Source organism: Lathamus discolor, chromosome 3, assembly GCF_037157495.1.
Source record: "Lathamus discolor isolate bLatDis1 chromosome 3, bLatDis1.hap1, whole genome shotgun sequence".
Lineage (NCBI taxonomy): Eukaryota > Metazoa > Chordata > Aves > Psittaciformes > Psittacidae > Lathamus > Lathamus discolor.
The window spans coordinates 39,111,811-39,131,909 of NC_088886.1; the positions used below are offsets into that span (position 1 = coordinate 39,111,811).

General features: G+C 38.9%; 1 protein-coding gene across 1 annotated transcript in view; it reads left to right on the top strand.

The window, feature by feature from the left end:
- The window catches only part of PLCH1 (phospholipase C eta 1), an 81,635-nt gene extending 67,085 nt beyond the window's left edge, over positions 1–14,550 (top strand). Inside the window, exons 14-24 of the mRNA XM_065674719.1 lie at positions 352–446; positions 1,127–1,227; positions 2,680–2,859; positions 2,949–3,056; positions 3,401–3,525; positions 3,950–4,034; positions 4,810–4,956; positions 5,338–5,417; positions 7,430–7,489; positions 7,966–8,326; positions 11,308–14,550. Of these exons, the coding sequence (XP_065530791.1) occupies positions 352–446; positions 1,127–1,227; positions 2,680–2,859; positions 2,949–3,056; positions 3,401–3,525; positions 3,950–4,034; positions 4,810–4,956; positions 5,338–5,417; positions 7,430–7,489; positions 7,966–8,326; positions 11,308–13,418 (3,453 nt within the window). The 3' untranslated portion in view covers positions 13,419–14,550. The remainder of the gene's footprint in view (positions 1–351; positions 447–1,126; positions 1,228–2,679; positions 2,860–2,948; positions 3,057–3,400; positions 3,526–3,949; positions 4,035–4,809; positions 4,957–5,337; positions 5,418–7,429; positions 7,490–7,965; positions 8,327–11,307) is intronic.
- Positions 14,551–20,099: the final 5,549 nt, after the last annotated feature.

The window sequence follows — 20,099 nt, forward strand, 5'->3', positions numbered from 1 at the left end:
ACTGGTCACTTTGCAGAAATAATATTCTTCAGGCTTGGATTTGTCTGCTTGCCAGCAGGTAAAACTGCTCCCTGGCTGCAGGCTTGGATCCTTGCAGCCAGATAGAGTGAGATCTGGGCACAGGTGCTTTGTGTTGGCTTTTCTTCTCTGCATGTATGGAAACACTTGACATACCACCCCGAGTTTTCTGTTGTCAAACCCCCAGGGGTCATTCAGCATCCTTGTAGGACACTGGTCCTGTGCTGTAAACCTTCTGCAGCTTGCCCAACCCACTGACATTAATTACAGTAATGCGTAATTATAGAACCACCCCATAAACTGACACAGCTGTGCTTGATTCTTTCCCAACAGAAAGCTGTGAAGGTAGCATCCAAACACAATAGTGCATCAGATGATGATGAAAGCCAGCAAACACCCTGTGGGAAGGAAATGGGGCAGCTCCACAGGTGAGCCGTGAATCACCATAGTTTTACAGCTCAGTTAAGCTAGAGGCAATGTTTACTACTATCAATACTTACGTGTCATTGCCTCAGGGAAGTCTGTTCTTAAGAGCAGGTCATTTATGACGCTTCTGTTGGTGTATATTTTGCTTGACTGCTGTAGCCTGATATTTTGATTGCATAAGTTTTCATAGGTTGCAAATAGCTATTACGCTTAGACTGAAAAGAAGTGTGATAGTAATACTCTTCTAATGGAAAAATGCTGATCTACATTTTGCATGCTGTAAGAAAACTGTTTAGGCTAGATAAAGGTACATCACAGCCCAGCCAACTTTATTACATCTGAGAATGTAAAGAAAAAGCAATCAAAAAAGTGCCATTGAGAATGCATTTGTTGTCACTGAAATGCTTTTTCAAATACAGCTCAAAGCTGTCTGACTTGTTTATGTTGAGAAGAGCCATGGTGCAGCTATTTCATGTTTTAAATGAAAAAAAATTGTGTATTGTGATTACAGAGGTATGAGGGGAAGTCATCTTGGAGCCCTCTCTGAGGAGGTTTGCCACACACGGTTCCCTGTTCACAGTTGTTAATTTCCTTATTGATGAAAAGAACAGAAAGGGGGATTGAAATATGCTTTAAATATTGAAAATCTCCTGATTTGTTTTATGTATTGAACATATTTCAGCAGACTGGCTCATCGAAGAAGAACAGTAAAGCTGTGCCGAGCTCTGTCTGACCTAGTGGTGTACACAAACTCTGTGGCTGCCCAGGATATAGTAGATGATGGTAAGGCTGCTGGCACAAGACTTACACATGCCTTTTTCGCTTTCCTATTTGGATAGGAAACATGTCTGCCTTCTTCATTTTTCCCTTGTTTGTTGGTTTTGTTTTTTGTTTTGTTTTGGTTTTTTTTTTAAGATGTTTTAAAAGCAGAGGAGTTAGTTACCTGTTCCTTTTACTTAACTGACTGCTACTGCCAAACCCAGGCATAGAGAAAGAGTAAAGCACCACCTTTCCCTTGATTTCTTATGGCATTCGTGTTTTAGTGACAGTTTTAAAAATGAGTCTTTTTTAGGCGAACCCTTTCCTGTTTTCACAGTTTTCTAGAATTTGTCATCATCTTTTAGCTTTATCAATTTTAAGTAGCATCGAATAACATGACAGATTTTTAGTTGTGATAAATAGATGTGATCCCCATTCAGAAAGTGTGCAATTGTTTTACTAAATAGAGGTAAAATGGACATTGAGAAAGTTGCAAAGGAATTTGTGGGGAAGGTCATTAAATGTATATGAGCAAACTGTGTATGAAATTCTGTGATTACTATAAAATCAACTGCTAATTTAATAGAATTTAATGGGAGAAATTAAGGAGGGTGAAAGCCCTATGGAGAGAGTTCAAGATATACAAGAACAAAGTCTTGAGGAGTTTCCGTGTCATTGTTCTGAGCTGACAAACAGCTCAGCTTATGCTGCAAGTCCAGGTGCAGTCTGAATCCATCTGATTGCTCTTGATGGAAAGGAGGGCTTGCTTATCAGAGCACAGTACTGCTCTTACCTTTCGTCTAGATCTCGTGCTTTCTTGATCCTAGGTGAAGAGATGGGCATGGAGAGATCATACAGTTGAGTGGGTCTAACTGCTCTCTCACAGTTGGGCACTTTCACCTAAGAAAGTCTTCTGGGCAATCTTTCTCCCAGAGGGCTGATCAGAGGGGGTCTGCCTAAGGGGTAAAACTCTCGGAGGGAAGACTTACGAATTGGAAAGATTGCTTGGATTACTTAGAGAAAGGATGAGTTGAAATGGATTGAGTGCTTCTATTAATGTGTGACAAGGACAAGAGCCCTGCTGTGCACTTCTTCCCCCAGACTGTAAGCTCTTGAGTAAGATAGTTATCATCATGCTGCCATTAGTAGATTTCTCTATAGATTCTTCATAGCAGTCATGTCTGGTGTGTTTGGCAGGAGAAAAGGTTCTAGCAATTAGCTTCAGCTCTTGCTTGGCTTCCCCTTCAAGTTCTGGAAGCTTGGCAGTAGAACAAAAGACCCTCCTGAAAGGGGAAACTGGTGCTCTTCAGTTATGCAGTGTATGTGATTTGCATTTGACAGGGCAGTCTATGTTATAATTTAGGACTAAATCTCATGTTCCCCTTGATTAATACCAGCATAACTGAGGTCTGAGTTCAGGTCCCCATCTCCTAGAATTCCTTTATAACCTGTTTGTTGATTTAATAATGCACACAGGATCAACAGGGAATGTGCTATCATTCAGCGAAACAAGAGCCCACCAAGCAGTGCAGCAGAAGGCTGAACAGTTTATGCTTTACAACCAGAAACAGCTTACAAGGGTGTATCCATCAGCCTATCGGATTGACTCCAGCAATTTCAATCCTTTACCTTACTGGAATGTTGGTTGCCAGTTAGGTAGGTGTTGCATGAAAACTTACTTCCCAGTCCTTGTGTATGTGATAAGTGAATATTATCAATGACACCTGAGTTTTCTCTTTCATCAGTGGCACTAAACTACCAGTCTGAGGGACGTGTGATGCAGTTAAATGAAGCAAAATTTAGGGTAAATGGCAACTGTGGTTATGTCCTCAAACCTCAGCAGATGTGCAAAGGTAATGTCCCACTATACATTTCTTACTGTGTCAGGCGTTTCAGAAAGTGTCTTCATATGAAGTCTTGAAGACACAAGAAAGAACATATATAGAATCTTTAATATTTCCATACATTCATAACTTATTAGAGGGGACCTTTCTGTCTTTTAATCATATAACCAAGGGCTGCTTAGCTCAGAAAAGGTTGCAAGAAAGTGGAATGGAATTTTAAAATTAATCAACAGCTGTTTCATACTCTGTAAGTTACTTTCTCATGACTGAACTTTGGCTATATGTATGCATCTTGGGTGATACATCTTCTGTGTATCTTTTCCTTACAATTCTCATTCCTTGCAATCTTTTAGGCACATTCAACCCCTACTCTGCTGATCCACTTCCTGCCAGTCCTAAAAAGCAGCTTATTCTGAAAATCATCAGTGGACAGCAGCTACCTAAGCCCCCTGACTCCATGTTAGGGGATAGAGGAGAGGTAAGATACTCTGATACCAACAGATGCTTCAATGAGAGGCCCTGGAGTGACATGACAGATTTTGACTCAAAGAAGCTTTCTCCTTATTTAAATATACCAATAAATTTCTGATATTGTCAAACTTTTGGTCACTAAATGCTGCATTTTCCCAAGGAGTCTGTGTCCTATACATGATGTTTAAGAACTGATTTGTACTTGAAAATTAGTCATAGCTGGCCATAGCTTTTGAGAGTACAAACCATACCTCAACTTACACTTTATGAAGTCATTTCTCATGATTATGCTGCTTGAAAATCTATATGAATCAAAGGTTTTTGAATTCTCATATGAATTTAAATCAATTTTCTGCATGAATTTTCTGAAAAATTGACTTTTAGCTTTTATTATTGGCTTGCTTTTAAAATACTTTGTTTTTAAAAAATAGATAATAGATCCCTTTGTTGAGGTGGAAATTATTGGGCTACCTGTTGACTGCTGTAAAGATCAGACCAGGGTGGTTGACGACAATGGTAAGATAATCAGGCTGATTTTTTCTTCTTGGAGTAAAATATTAAGTAATTATAAATTATTTAGTATCTGTTATTACTTTCTAAATTTCAAAGCTTCTTATCTGATGAACTGAAATGATTGTATTCTAACATATTAATTCTGAATTTCTGGTGGCGGGAGACAGACAAGCTAGAAGTGAAGGACAGGAGCTGTTCACCACAATATTGTCTCCTGGATAGTTCTTAAATCTCCTTTATGCAGAAGTTGCAACTTTTTTATTTTTATTTTTTTAATGTATGGAAAATACAAGTATAACTTTAAATGCAATGAAAAAAACAAATCACATCCTAGGCAATTTCACTGCCACCGCAGCCTTCATAGGAGGTAGATTGAATAACAGAGTGGGATAGCCTGTTGCAATAGGAGAGGTGGCATCAGTTCTCATAGGCAGTTGTAAAACAATGGGGAGGGAACAAATGTAATTCCTGTTTGTTCTGATTTGTCTTTTGCCTACTTTAGTTCTACAAAAAAGCAACTTGCCTAGGCATCCTTGCCAGCTACCCAAACAGAACCGTTTTGTTTGTAAAAGCAAACCAAGAGACAGATCTTTCACTTTGAGTTACGTACATAATAGAGATTGAGTGCACCTCTATCTAGATGAGCAATAAGTAATAAGTTATCATTTGTGTATTTGGTCTGCTTGTTTCCTATGCCTCTTGCTGCATATCATGAAAATTGAGGCTAGTGCTTGCTATGGACTTGTTTTCCAAAATTTTTGTTCTGTTTGCTTTACAGGGTTTAATCCTGTTTGGGAGGAAACACTCACTTTTACTGTCCACATGCCTGAAATAGCTTTGGTGCGATTTCTTGTTTGGGACCATGATCCTATAGGGCGAGACTTCGTTGGACAAAGAACTCTGGCCTTTAGTAGTCTTGTGCCTGGTTAGTCCCACATGTTTGATTTAGAAATCTAGCAGAAGAACAAACAGCTTTAAACTTGAAGTTTAAGATGAAGTTATCAGCATAAGAGATATGCTTATATCTCTGAGACTTCTTGTACAAGCATGGACAGTTCTCCTTAGGGTGGTATATTCAGCATTACTTGAGGGAGTTTGGGTGTCTGTGCTTTTGGAAATTGCTATTGGGGGCTGATTTATAACTTGGAGGCAGTTTGTTCTGGGGTGGGCTTGGAAAACAAGTAAGAACCTAAGAGAAGTTTTAGTAAAGGCATAAGGTGGCTTACAGTATATATTTCACTTGTATAGACAGTCATTATCAGTTGTGCTTAAAATTATTTGTGGTGCAATATTTTTGGCTTACTAGGTTATCGTCATGTGTACTTAGAAGGACTGACAGAAGCATCCATATTTGTTCATATAATCATAAATGACATCTACGGAAAGGTAGGTATATCTGGGAATTTACATCTTTTATGACTTGTTTGTTTTAATTCTTCTGATAAAAAATGGATTTAAATATATCACAGAACCTCACAGATTTGTGTGGTTTCTGATTCTTGCAGCTTAGGTTTGTGGCAATTTGTACCTTGGTTTAGCAGTGCCTAGCTCTCCCTGGCAGTGATCAGTAATAAATTTGAAACAAAATATTCGGATTATACAATAATCAGATAGCACAGTGTCTGATTCTCTGTTGTCCTCAATTTGATGTCTTCATTTATATTTGTATCTATAGGTAACTACAAACATAAAAGCATCAGCATGCTCAAAGAAGAGAAATACAATGCCTTATAATGTTTTCTCTGAGGAGCACTGAGCCAGGGTACCCATTCACCCATGTCCAGTAAAACCTGTCTTTCTCCAGCTCAGATACCCCAATAACAGCAAAGACATGCTTCTGTTGGAGCACTTGGGAAGGAGAAGGATGTAGCTCATAGCGCGCGGTGGGGTTCCCTGTGGGTGATCAGCAAGGAAAGCATAATGTACTCTTTCTTACTCTAGACTTAGCATGCATGTACTCATCAATGTTCTTACTGTTAGTGCCTAATAATTATCATGTCCAGATACAGTAAGTACATTTCTTCAACGTGTTAAACTAATTTTATTTTAAAGTAAATCTTGAGGACTGTAACAGCACCAGAACATGGTATTGGACAAGCTATTTTAGCAACTAATTTAAGCTTTAAATCATTAGGGGTTTAGAGCAAAGACTTGGTTTTCTGCAAGATTACTGATTTTAAAATTATTTTTAAATGAAAATAAAAGCACAGTCCTTTTTCTGTGCATTCCTGCTTCAACTGCCTTCATGAGCAGTTCACAAGATGTCATTGGAGATAACTAGCACAAATAAATTAAGGCCATATTCAATGGAATGCTTAAATAAAATAGCTCTTTGTAATGATTAAAAAAAACAACCAAGCAGAAAACCCCAGCAAATCAAACTCCCCACCTTTATGAAGGGTAAAGGTCGAAAAGAACAGTTAGCCCTCAGTCTTTCTCCCTTCTGAGAGTGGATGCAAAGTATGTCATGTCAAATATGTAAAACCACAGTTCTGCAAGCACCCAAGGAAAGCTGAGTGGAACAGAAATAGAAAATAACATATACAAGACCTTGGGGCTGAGATTTGGTATAGACCAGATCCTTACTTAACTCCCCTACCTTTGTCATCGCTGATCCTGTTAAGTTACTGAATGACTCAATGGTGGCTCTGTAAGCAACTTAGATATCTTGCTCTTGGCATCCTTGTCTCAGCACAGGGACCAGGGTTTTGATGTACTCCTCTGTTTTTGCCTCCACAAGTGTTCTTCCTGCCAGGGAGGACAGCAGCAAGGTGGTGGAAGGAACAGCACTGACCATACAACAGATACCAGATCTGTTCAAGTTCTGTGCACAAAGAGAATCTTTTAGTATTCAAGGTAGACTTTGTTATTCCTAAATCAGTGCAAAAAGAGAAACAGTAGTGAACAGGCTGGAATTCACTGCAATGTATACCTAGATCTGTACATGCCTGGGTAAAAGTGTAAAATCACATACAATTTTTGTGGTAGTCTGTAGCAGAGCCTGTTTGATTATTGCTCTTGGCTCATGTGCTCTTCAAAGAAGAAACAGACTCAAGAAAAATAGTAAAGAGTAGTTTCATAGGGAAGACCAAGAGGAGGAAGGGAGGAGAAGACCCACTGAGACTTGATCTCTGTATCTGTTGGTCTGTTCATGTAATGTTTGCCTTAATGATGGGCTGTGCTGTTGTTTCAAATGTATTTACAAAGGCTGAATGCATGTTTGCCTCCTTACAAGTGAAGGGTATCTGTTCAAGTTTCTGAGAGAGATTTACTTTAGATTAATAAATAGGTTTAAATTTGCTGTAGAGCAGTTATATTTACAGCTGATGTACTACTACCTTATTTGCTTGTATCCAGCTTGTAGCCAAATGTATTTGCATTTTGTTTTTGCCTTTCAGTGGAGTCCTTTAATCCTCAATCCCAGTTACACAATATTGCACTTTCTAGGAGCCACAAAGGTAGACTTCATTAGCATGCACTTTGCACTTGCTGGGCACAGATATTTTCGAATGGTTCCTAATCGCATGATCTGCAACTACCAAACTTACATCATTCTTCATTCAGACTCTGAAACATTTGAATATTGCTTTGATGAAGCCCATGCATAGAATTCCAAGTTAATGTGTAGCCTGTCACTGTAGTACACTTCTTACAATCTTGTCATCTCTGATTAGGAGATTTTGAGCAAACTTCTTATAATTGTGGCAGGCTGCCATCCTAATGAGGAGAAATACAGACATGCATGAATTCATGGAGACCAGTGCTGATAGTTTCTTGGTCAGAGCAGATGTGAATTGCTTGGTGTGAATTTTTGCTTTGCTGCATTTTTAACTTTGTCTTCATCATTCATAAATACTTTAAAAGCAGGCCTTTTCATTGTATTCATGCAATAGTTTGAACTCACTTGAAACTGTGGCTATTCTTGTCCTTTCAGAATAAGCAACTGATAGGACTCAGGGGTCTGTTTAACAAGAACCCGAAGCACAGTTCTGCTGAAACCAGTGGGCACTGTGTACGGAAGCGATCTATTGGTGATAGAATTCTCCGGCGCACAGCCAGTGCACCAGCAAAAGGTAGAAAGAAAAGCAAGATGGGTTTTCTGGAAGCTAGTGAAATTAAAGACAGTGCATCAGAACCAGCAGATCTGAAGGACAAAGAAGGAGTTGTAAGACGTACAAGCCGGAGCTTGCAAGCACGTCCTGCTTCTATGCCCGTGGACAAGTATCTTCTTGTAGGACTGCCATGCTCAGCAGATGAAACTGCCCAAGATACCAAAGGGAAAGAAAACACATCTGGTAAGATATTTCCAAAATTACTATTGGTGTAGTATGTTGAAATAGTCTGCTAAAGCGCTCAGTTCTGCAGTCTCTATGCAAGTAGTTTTACTCAACTCAAGAGTCACTGGACAAAATTATTCTGCAAATGAGGAAAATGAATTGCAATAATTTTTGGAAGTACTCTTAAAAGGGCAGTTCCCAAATTTCTTTTTTGTAATTTAAGAAGGAACTTTCAATTGTATTTCGTCAGTTTCTGGTTTACTACTATCCATTTACATATGGAACCGGAGCTGCTGGCATTGTGAGTTTTCTCTCTCCATTTTCAAGGAGGGACAACAGCATGCAGCATACGTTTTTGAAAATAAGTGTGTACAAAGACTAATGCAGATTTTCAAATAGATGTAAAGGGGGCAGAAGTAGGTCAAACTCTACCCAGCAGTCTTGATACTAACCTAGGTTGCTTAATTTAATTTGTATGAAAAGCATGTGTTGGGATAAAATCATGGTCTTCTATTATTGATGTACAATACAATTTAATTCTTAAAATACCCTTTTTTTTCCTAAGTACATTCAGCAGTAATAGTCCTAGTTTCAAAATCCAATTATTCCCATGACTACAGCAAAGTTTGTGTTTGACCTGCCTGATATTTTATTTGCTGTAATACTTACATAAGCTTAGGAATCTCGAATACAGTAGCTGTAGTTCATTAGACCTGCTGTCTTCAGCCTGAGCTTTTACCTGGTCCAGATCATCTATACTGCTTTTTGGGGCTGTGTTTTGTTTGTTTGGAAAGAGCGTGTGCACTCACACAGGCTGTCCCCATGAGGCTGCAGGGGTAGCCAGATCCTAGTTCTGACAGCACAGTGTTTCTGCAGTTAGTCCTGCAGGGCTCTTCCTCAGCTGGCACAGGACAGCCAGAAGCATGGTCTGTCTTTCTTGGCACACAGAGAGTGCACAGAGAAGCTCTCTTGGGTGGGGGAAGTGATAGAAATGCTGCTCTGAATATTTTCACCTAGGAAGCAGCAGCTTACAGGAGCCACCCTAAAATAGGGGAACTGCTGGGCACAGATAAGAATACGTTGTTAAGTCACCTTTGTTTTACTTGCCTATGTAAGTGGCTCTGAAGGAACAGATAATCTGCACATTACCTTGTAAAAGAAGTTAGGAGAAATAACAAGCAAAATCAAACCAATTCTTTTTCTACCACCCTGAGAAGAAACTGTAGACAGAAAAAAGGATATTCCTTGTAAAAGGAGTTAACTTTGAAATGCTGTATTTTAAACTGAAAGATCCTCTAGATAAACCTTTGAAGATGATGCAGCTCAGCCATTCTTTGCAACAGAGGTAACAATTTCTTACATATTTCTTCTGAAGATGCTACATACAAACACACAAAATTCTTTAGAAGAAAAGGTTTTGGAGGTCAGAATTATTCACTTATAGCAAAATAACCTTTGTAGAAAACACAGACCTTGGTGACATGACCTAAAAAAAACCAAAAGCTGTCACAGGGAATGAATCCTGCCCCTTCTAACTATGAGAGGCATAGAATTCTGTCCATTAGAGTCTCCATAAGAAAGGCCAGTCTATGAAGGACTGGTCACCTTAGACATCAAGAAATGAGACATGAAGGTGACGAAATTCCATATGGAGCCCTCTTCTGTCCCCAAGGGAACTGTTCCCTTCTCTGTGCTGCAGGAACACCCTGGCTTAGTGGTGGATGTAGAGAAAAGCTGCCTGTGTCCCTCTTTTCCTTTTTTTTTTTTTTTTTTTTTTTCTTGTGGAAGCACCTGCATGGAATAGTGGTAAGAAAAGGTACAATGCACCCCTGTGCACCTGCAGGAATAAGCCTGGGTATTCTCATAAAGTAAGCTCAGCCTAAATATTTCAGAGTGGGAGGTGGCTTCACCCATGGGGAGTTACTAGCCAGTTGAGGTGTTTGTTATTGTAGAATGCAATGAAGAATGGAAAGGGCTGGCTGTCCAACAGAGATGTTTCTTGCTAAAATACTATGGCTGAACGTATCTCTAGTGCCTTAATTGGGATTATGCCAAGTGGTCCATTTTCACCTTTGTTCTTCATAGAGAAAAAAAAAAATTACAAATCAAAGCAGCGTATTCTTATCTAGAATATATCCTTATCTAGAAGCGCCTGGAAAGCTTGGGAAACTTTTCAGATTTTGGAGATCAACAAAACCAGATGTGTCTGTTAGAAATAGTTCTTACTGTGGGGGTTCAGTCACTGTTAGTGACTGATCAGGGCTCCTCTCATTTCCTCCTAGGGTACTTGATTTCTAGCAAATGTTAGATACAGTATGTATTATGCCAGTCTTGCTTCTGTAGTACCTGCTTGATTAAAAGCTCCAAAGGAATGGGTCTTGGAGCTTGGATTTGGCATATAAAGACATGTAAGAAGATTTGGTGGAGAAAATGTCTAATTCACTTTCTTTAAGGAATTCAAAATCTTGCTCTCATGAATGTAGCATGCTGTTAGAAGATCAAAAACGAAATCTTTAAATTGTAATACTTTACAATAACTACATGTATAAAACAGTCTGGAATCCATCAATTTGGTACTTTTTACTCAGCTCTTTTAACCATGCATCTGGTTTCAAAGTATTATGTTTTTTAACAGAGCTGTTTTGTTCTGTCTTTATTGCCATGCTTCTTTATAGTACAAAACTGAATAGGAACACAGCTGAAGGTAATACCATGTGCAAGCTATGATATGGTACCTCATTAACATTATTTGCAACAAATATTACATCACATGCTTGATGTAATAGACATTCAAAGGAAGTTTCAGTGAAGTGCCTGCAGTTGTATTTTTTCATTTATTCATATCACTCAGATAATTTGTACCTGCACAACCCCATGATTAAGTTCTATCACAAACTGTACCTAATTTTGCGTTCTCCATTTGTCTGTGTAAGGACAAAATAGTTGTTAATAAACAAAGCAATATTGTATGCAACTAATATGTTTCTTATTTAATTTAGCCAACAGTGATGACAATACAAACGAGAAGGAAACAAACTTGAAAGAATCTGTTTTTCCATGTTCGGAGAAACCAGTAAATACTTCAAATTTGTCATCTCAGTTTAAGAAGAATGACCAGGAGACTACAGTTGACTCTTTAGTATCACCTCTACAGGAGCAACCTGAAAGTTTAGTTTTTGCAAGTGGGGTAGCTGAAGCAAATCCCCTTATAGACTACCAGGAAAATAATCTTTCTGATGAAACTGTCCCTCTAATGCAGCACTCTGATTTTGAACTTGCCACAGAAAAAACGCATAACAAAAACTGTGCAGACAGTAAAAAGGAAGATGACGCAAAAGGGTCTAAGGAAGAGAAAATAACTCATGTAGGGACTTCCCTTTCCCCCAAAGAAGAGATGGAAAGTCAAAAATATGACATCATCAAGAAAAGCACTGCAGCACTTCTTTCTTTGACAGGTATTTCTTCTACCACTTGCCCTGATGCGCCTGATTTGCACTCTAGTCTAACCATGCAAGACAGTGATCTTTCTCGCCTTATAGATGAAGTTTCTTTAGTGAATGAGAGCGAGATGGATAGCGCTGTCTCAGCTTTGATTGGGCAGTTTGATGTCACAGATGATGAAACTAATCTTACTGCTGTATCAAGCCTCCATGGCACTAGCAGCCAGGCCTTCAGTACGATGGCTGCACACGCATGTATGCTTACCGAGGATCCTAACAGTCCCTGTATGCACAACTTTGCTATCACAAAAGCCATCAAATCCCCTTTGTTCTCCACTCCAGATACTACCCTGTTCTCCAGCCCTGAGACTGCAGAGTATTCTGTGTACACAGTTGCCCATGAAGCAACTCTTACACCAGCTTCTGAATGTAAGACCCACACTGGATTACTTTGCAAGAAGAAATTAAATAGTATAGAAAATAACATGCCTAGCTCTCCTTGTCCGTCACCTCTCTCTTTGCTAAATGCACATTCTAAAAGAATATGTGGAACAAAATCTGGAACAAGCTGGGAAGCCTGCAAGACTGCTAGTTCTTTTGCTTCCAATAGCCTCATCTTTGAGGAGGCACTTGTTGACCCTCTCAGTGGTGAGAATTCAGAAAGCAGCAGTCTTATAGAAGTAGATGGGGATTCTCAAGATCTGTTGGTAACTGCATGTGAGTATAAAAGGGAAGATATGAGCCAGCTGGCTTCCCCTTTGAAACTGAGGCAAAAGCAGGATGCTGGGCATGATGGAGAGAAGCCTTCTGAGAACAGTGCAACTGCTGAGCTCTGTGCTGCTGCCCTAGACTGCTCAGAAAACTTCAGGACTGCAGGGAGTCATCTCCCTTTTCCAGTGTGTGAAAATGTTGGCTTCTTGTATCATCATCATTCAGATAAACCAAAAAATGTAATGTGTACCTCCAAGAGATCCCAGCTCAACATACACTCACCACTGCTCAAAAATGCTTTGTCTTTCCCCCCTCATTCAGCCATCAAGCAGACTAGCCCTTGCAAATCCAAGAGTCTCGGTGACTTGACATCAGAGGATATTTCCTGCAATTTTGAAAGTAAGTATCAATACATAAGTAGGAGCTTTATCTCATCAGGCATGAGAGACAAGAAACTTGCTGCTATGAAGAATATGAGACCACATTCAACAGATGCACTGACGGAACAGCTGAGGAAGCTGGTGTCCCTGGACCAGGAGGACAGCTCTCAAACGCTGTACTCCAGGCAGATTGATGAAGACTGCCCGAAAGCGCTGGTCAGAAAACTCTCCTCCAGAAGCCAGAGCAGAGTGCGGAATATAGCCAGCCGTGCCAAGGAGAGGCAGGAGGCTGCCTGCAAGCAAAAATCTTCTAACACAAATAGTGTAGCAGGGGTTATCCTTCGAAACAAGCCCTCAGCATCTCCTCATGTTATCAACAGGCATTCAACAGGCTCATACATAGCCAGGTACCTGAATGGCTTCCCGGGGGAGGATGTGGAGGGCCGAGGAATGCCGGAGGGTGCATGCGCTGCTTTGCACTATGGCTGTAGCGACCAGTTATATACACGTGATTCTGTTCTGCAGCTGGAACACAGTAATGATGATAAACCTGAAATTTATTTCCTGCTGAGACTGTAGATTGTATAAATGTACATCTTCAAAGTTTACAAACTTTTACACTGAGAAATGAAGGATTTTTAGCAAGAAATACTTTTTGAGGGGTTAAATTATTTAGAAATGTAATTTCATGGTAGTGAGCCACTCATGATTTAATGTGCCCTTTCTTGTCAAAGCTTGTGTAAACAGAATCCATGCTTCATCCTTACGTATGTATTATTTTGATTTAGAAATTATAAAGTGAAGTAGTCTGGGGACTATCTGCATGCAGTAAGCATTTGTAGCATTTTGTATTAGTAATGCTGTACTTGAATGCCTAATATTGCAATGAATGCAATAGTATTCTGTTTTCCCGATGTCCTTGTCCTACTGTTTGTAAAAACATTTCTAGTGATCACTTTTGGCCTTTCATGCAAATTTTACTAAGCATTGTGCTTTCTGTTACTGGTAATGTCCCTGGGGTAAGACTGCTTGTTCTGCCCAAGAAGCAGTAGCTGTGGAATGAGACCCCCTCATTGGCATCACTGTTTTCACTCCGACTTTTACTTATTTGTTAATATTATTTTTACATGTTTCCATGTATGAGCTATGATTATACAGCAAACAATTTGTGGAATTAGGGTTAGTCCCAATTTGTGAGTAATGTAGATTTGTCTTCTACACATTCTATGAAATATAGTAACAGTTGTCTTCCTTTTTGGTCACTGTGTTGAATGTTCATTTTGGGACAGAGTGGAATGTGGGAGTAATTCTGCATTTATGAATGGAAAACACTTAATTTCTGCGTATTTTGTTATTATGAATTTTTGCTATTGGTTGTATGCGTAGCTATGCAGTAGTAGTGCAGTAGCAGATCTGTTTTCTGTATATTTGTAATTTTATTGCTAAATTGTTGACAGTCAGTGAAATATTTAAAGCTGACGTGGTAGAGTAACTATTTTGACAGTCCATCTTTTTCCAAAAGTGAATCGAGTGAATAATCACAAATACCTGAAACTTTCCTGCAGCAAACAGCATAGCTTTATTTTGGTTTTAAGATATACTCTGCCTTTGCTGTAAGTTTCTTATATGTAAAAAATGTACCTTTTACCTTTCTTTTGTAATGAAGAGTATTATTATTCTTGAAAACATCATTAAAATAGATTTTTAAGCACTTGATTACATGTTTACTGAAACTATAGCAAATCCAATTACGCTTAAACTAACAGTAACTGGTGGCTGCAGACATCTGTCTTGTCATGAGCTTGCAATAAGGTTTCATGAAAGGAAAAAAATGCTGTCATTTCACATGATGGGAATGGTTCTTAGCTGGAAATCTGCAGCTGAGCTTGCTTTCTTTTTCTTTACAGAAACCATGTTTATTGAGTAGGTCCAACTGCCTGAATGTGCCTATTTTGTTCCATTAAGGGTCTAAGAGGTGCAACTGGCTGTTGTTTCAATTGCTTAGGAGAGAACAGTGTTTTTTCTAAATAAATAGCATTTTTCCATGGAGGAGCAGTCCCAGATACTGGATTAGTCCCTTAAGCTTTGGACCCGAATGTCTATTCTGGTGCTTGTGATACAATTCCAATAGTGTGACTGAAGCCACCTTTAGCTTCAGGGAAGTTCAGAAGCTTTCTGCCTTTTGGTGTCAGAATTCTTCTGAAAGAGAGATGGTTTCAAATTGAGACTTGCCTGTGGCTTGCCTGCTGTGGTAGTGTAGATACTTTTACCAAGTGAAGGAGGGGATGTGTGCAGACTGTGATCTGTTCTGCTGAATGCTGCCTGCCCCAGGTGCTCACACACTGAATCCAGATACATTTACTTGTATTAGTAGAAACTATAAATTCTCTAGAAATAACTGACATGATAAGTGCCTTGTAAGTAAGAAAATAATAAAATCTGCATCACAGGACATGAAAAAAACTGGACTTGAAGGTTGTTAGTTGAAATTGGAATTAATTTAGAAAAATTTTATGGTGCGTGCAGGAGGTCAGAATAGATCATTACAGTGGTCTCTTATGACTTAATCCCTTATACTTTTGTCTTAATTTTAGAAGTTAATTCGGGTGAGGACACTTTTCTGTGTGAAAGTGAAATTTTAATAGCAAAACTGGGCAGGGTTTCTGTAATGTAGACTGAAGCCAAAGATCTGGCTCAGTGGTTTTTCCTCTCACTGGGCTTAGTGTTGTGGGCTTTTTGTTTTGTTTTGGTGGTTTTTGCCTTGCTGAGATTCAAATTACGTTTTGAATCTTGTAGTATTGGGGTGTGCCAAAACCTTCTGACTTCTCAGTGCTGGCATACTCTGAGCCTGGAAGAACTCAAGTTACTTGAGTATTCAAGATATTCAAAGGACTTATTGTGATCTAGCACAGGTGAGAAGGCAGAGAGTACTGATATCAACTACCATTAATTTCTGCTCTTGAATAATCTGTACTGGCAGTTTGTGGGCCTGAACATGGAAAACTGATATGAAAGGCTATTTGTATTTGCTTGCAATGGTGATATTGTAAGAGAGAAGTTTTCAGACTGCAGAACTTAATTTCAGTAGGTTGTATTAGAAATGGATTTGGTCCTTAAATGTATGTCTTCAATACATGAAAAAAATATTAAATCACAAGTGTTATGTATAGAAGTGTGAAGATACCTGTCTGAGCTCTGCACAGAGAAGCTTGATGATGTGATGAAGTGTTCTGAAGATTGGAAGCAAGCATTCTGTATAAAATGTTTGAATTGGAGAGGGGTCTAAGCTAAAGTCAGAGACATTATCTTCTTTTATGTTCATAATTATAAAAGAAGAAAAGCTTAGTACTAAACATAAGTGCTAAAAAGTCATTATTATTGGTATTATTTTGCACATATTATACATTTGGAGTATATGTATATATCTGTATATACATATACTCCACATATATATATAATATGTTTAGTACTTTGTATTAAAGCAACTGTACCATTTGTTTTTAGAAGATAACCATTTGACCATCTCTCTCTTAATTTACTAGAAATGGAGAGCATTCAGACTCTGGAATGAAGAAACTGAGATTCAGAGGAGCTGAGTCCATACTACCCTTACAGAATAGGCAGGTGAAGAATTCTCCCCAAGGCTGGCCTGCCTTCTGTTTTCCTGCCAGCTGGCATAGCATCCAGTCCAAGTGCAGTGATGTTTCTTTTTGGGTACCAGGTCAGAAAGTATTTCTAATCCCCAAAAGCCATTCCTACGCTTGCTGTTAAGTATATGGCTAAGGTATTCACAGAATTAGGAACCATTCTACAAGCAGATGTCAAAGATGCTTGAAACCTCAAGTTAAATTTTCCAAACAAGAGCCTGTATAAACAATTTAAGCCATATGGCTTCTGAATCTACAATTTACAAATAGTAGAAATGTACGGCAAAGACAAAAGATGGAACAGAAAGTTAAAGGCATTGTTTATCTGATAAACTAATACTGGTGTGTTAAGTGGGAAGTTGAGTTGGAGACAGGTAGACAGCACTCTCCAGTGAAGTAAGTTGGTATAAATCAGTTATTCCAAAGGAGATGTACTGCATTCTGTACCAGTTTATATTCTCAATTCCAGTGGATTTTCTATATCCAAGATTTCTATTGTATCTTCAGTTTTTAGTTTAACTGAGTGAGCTTCATTTTCTTTCATGGAATGGAAGAGCTACAGACAAAAGTACATTCCTATAGTGATGAGAACTGTGATTAGTGTACAATACCAGCCTGTTGCAGGTAATGTCTTATTTCTAAGTACTGGCCAAATACATCTCTGGTATAGCTAACAGGTCTGATCAGAGAAGCTATACTTGGACTAAATCTGCCTTACGAGATGCAAACATTTTGGCATGTTAAAACAGTGCATTTTGATTAAATAGCACCCACTTTTTCTGTTAAATTCTGATACTTGGCGTAAACTTATATACAACATATTTGCTATATGCATGCCTGTGGAAGTTACTGCTGCTGCTGTACCAGAAAGCAGACGTGAGAGTCAACAGGCTAACTGATGCTGAGCCCTGGGCTCGCTGACTGCCATGCTATAGTCTAGGGATCAGGCTAGTTCTGTAGCTGCCAACCTGTAGAAGAAAATGGACAACCTCTTTGAGATACTTTCATGAGCCTGGAAGCATGCTTCCAATCCAGCTGCTGCAGTGGTGATGTTCCCATCACAAAGGTGACCTGGCATATCTGAAAACACACTGGTGATCCTCCTGTGCCTGGAGGATGATGGTGTCCCTCCCCATGGCAGGGGGTTTGGAACTTGATGATTTTAAGGTCCTTTCTAACCTAACTATTCTATGACATAATGGTGGTCTAATGTGATACTCTCAAAAAACCATAGAAATATTTGTCTCACTGTGAATTTGTGCTGCAGAAATGATAGCAGTGTCAGAGAAAATCTAACCCAGAAGTAATATGCTTCATACAGCAATACTAAAATGTGATGCTGAATAGCAGTAGGAATGGGACAATTTTGGAAAACTGAGATTGCTTGCTGCAGTTGGCTGGTGTATTAGACAATAAAATGACAGGGCACTGTATCAAGAAATTAAGTACTTTCTGAACTCATCTTGGTCTTTAAACCCCTGTGAGCATCTGGTACATAGATTACAAGAAGCATAGTATAGAGCCAGGATTTTTAGATATATGATAGAACAGACCAGCAATCTGCGGTTCAGACATTTATAAGGCCATTCATTTTTAGTTGTTCCCCAAAGTTAATTACACTGTGTATGAGCAAGGCTGCAGCTTTTTGAAAATCCATCTAATGAAGACTTTTTTGGTGCAGAATTTGTTACAAACTGCAATTTATTGCAATTTTACTCTCAGCGCTTATAACCAAATATTTCTGGTTAATGTTTATCTAGCTTAACTTTCCAGCATGAAACTATGTTTCATCTGACTGCTCAGTTGAAAGGGCTCTTACCACACAAGTTTCTCTGTCATAAAAATGAGACCACAGCTTTCTCTTGGACATCCTACATGGATCAACCCCTCTGAAGTCTCCCTTTTAAAAATATTTCATTTGTTCCTGGATGTCTCCTGTGAAGATTATGAAGTTTCCAACACCATTCAATAACTAGGCACCAGAACCAGTTGAAGCATGTCAGGGGCAGTTATGTCAGTGGAAACCGTGGAGATAAGATGATTAGTACCAGATTGTGGGTATATTTATAATGTAAGGGCATTTAAACTGTTTGGCTGCAATACTGCAGTTGAAGAATCTGTTTCATAGAATCATAGAATAGTTAGGGTTGGAAAGGACCTCAAGATCATCAAGTTCCAACCCCCCCCCCCCACCACCATGGGCAGGGACACCTCACACTAAACCATCCCACCCAAGGCTTCATCCAACCTGGCCTTGAACACTGCCAGGGATGGAGCACTCACAACCTCCCTGGGCAACCGATTCCAGTGCCTCACCACCCTAACAGGAAAGAACTTCCTCCTTATATCCAATCTGTTTGGTGGGTATTTGTCATATCTCCAACTATTTTTTTTTTTTTTTTAATTCTTTAGAGGTTGGAGTTCTACTTTTGTAAATATAATTTGCGTTTTTTTCTGAGATTCATTTTTCCTTCCTACCATCTTAGCTCACTGTCCAGCTCAGAAATGTTTTCCTTATTATTTTGCATTCCTCAAATTTTTATCTCCTCTGTAGACCTTAATCATTACCAATTTAACACTTTTTTTTTTTTCAGGTCATTGATACAGCACAGCACCAATGTCTAAGTCTTATAGGACTCCTATACAAATGTTCTTGCTCGCCACTGAGTTACTGTCTATAGCTCCATTTGGAGGTACAGCTGCTAACCAGCTTTGTGCTCTTCTAGCGAGTGTCATAATGATCATGTATCATTCAAGTCTCTTGATGAAAATGTCATGAAGCACCTGATTAAATGCTTTATAGAAGCCTAAACACTCATCGTCATCATCATCACTCTTACCTGCATAGACTGAACTCTTATAATTCATGTCCAAACTAGTAAATCTAATTTCTTTAACCCTGTTTTGTATGGTATTATTATTATCCTCTTTTAACTCTTTCTAAACAAATATTTCCTTACTTATTCTTTAATTACTTTTATTACTTTGCCCAATTTCTACATGAGACTCTTAGCCAAGAGTTATTTCTCTTGTTGCATGTACTCTTTTAAATATTGGTACACATTAGTTGTATTTCAGCCCTGTGCAACTTTCGGAACTTTCAGAATCAGGCGGCTTTCTTCATTAGCTTTCCTTTCTCATCTGAAATAAGATGGAGCTCTAAAAGAATAAAATATTTATTTAAAAAAAGAAGCGCTATAGAAAGAACAGCCAGAACTTTCCCCAGGAGCATGTTGGGTCAGTTTTCTTCTTTTCTTAGGCTGATGCTCATTTAGATTTGTTTTGGTAAGATTTTAAGGCTAGTTTTGCCGCAGGGAAAACAGTGTTTGGGACCCTCACTCCACACATATGAAGTGTGGCAATGTGATTACACTGATTACAGATCTGCTTAGACATGCAGAAGGAGACATAAATTGAATTTCTATCAGAGATTATCTTTTAAAGTCCCATGTTGATTGGGGCAGAAACAAATTAAAATGGGCAGTGCCTTCACTGGCCTAGTTGAGCATGGAATTGTGTGTGTGTGTGTGTGTGTCTATAAAAGCCATGGAAGTTGAAATGTGTTCTTTAGTATGTAAATGTAGTATCTGGTATAGCTGTGGAGCAAACAGGA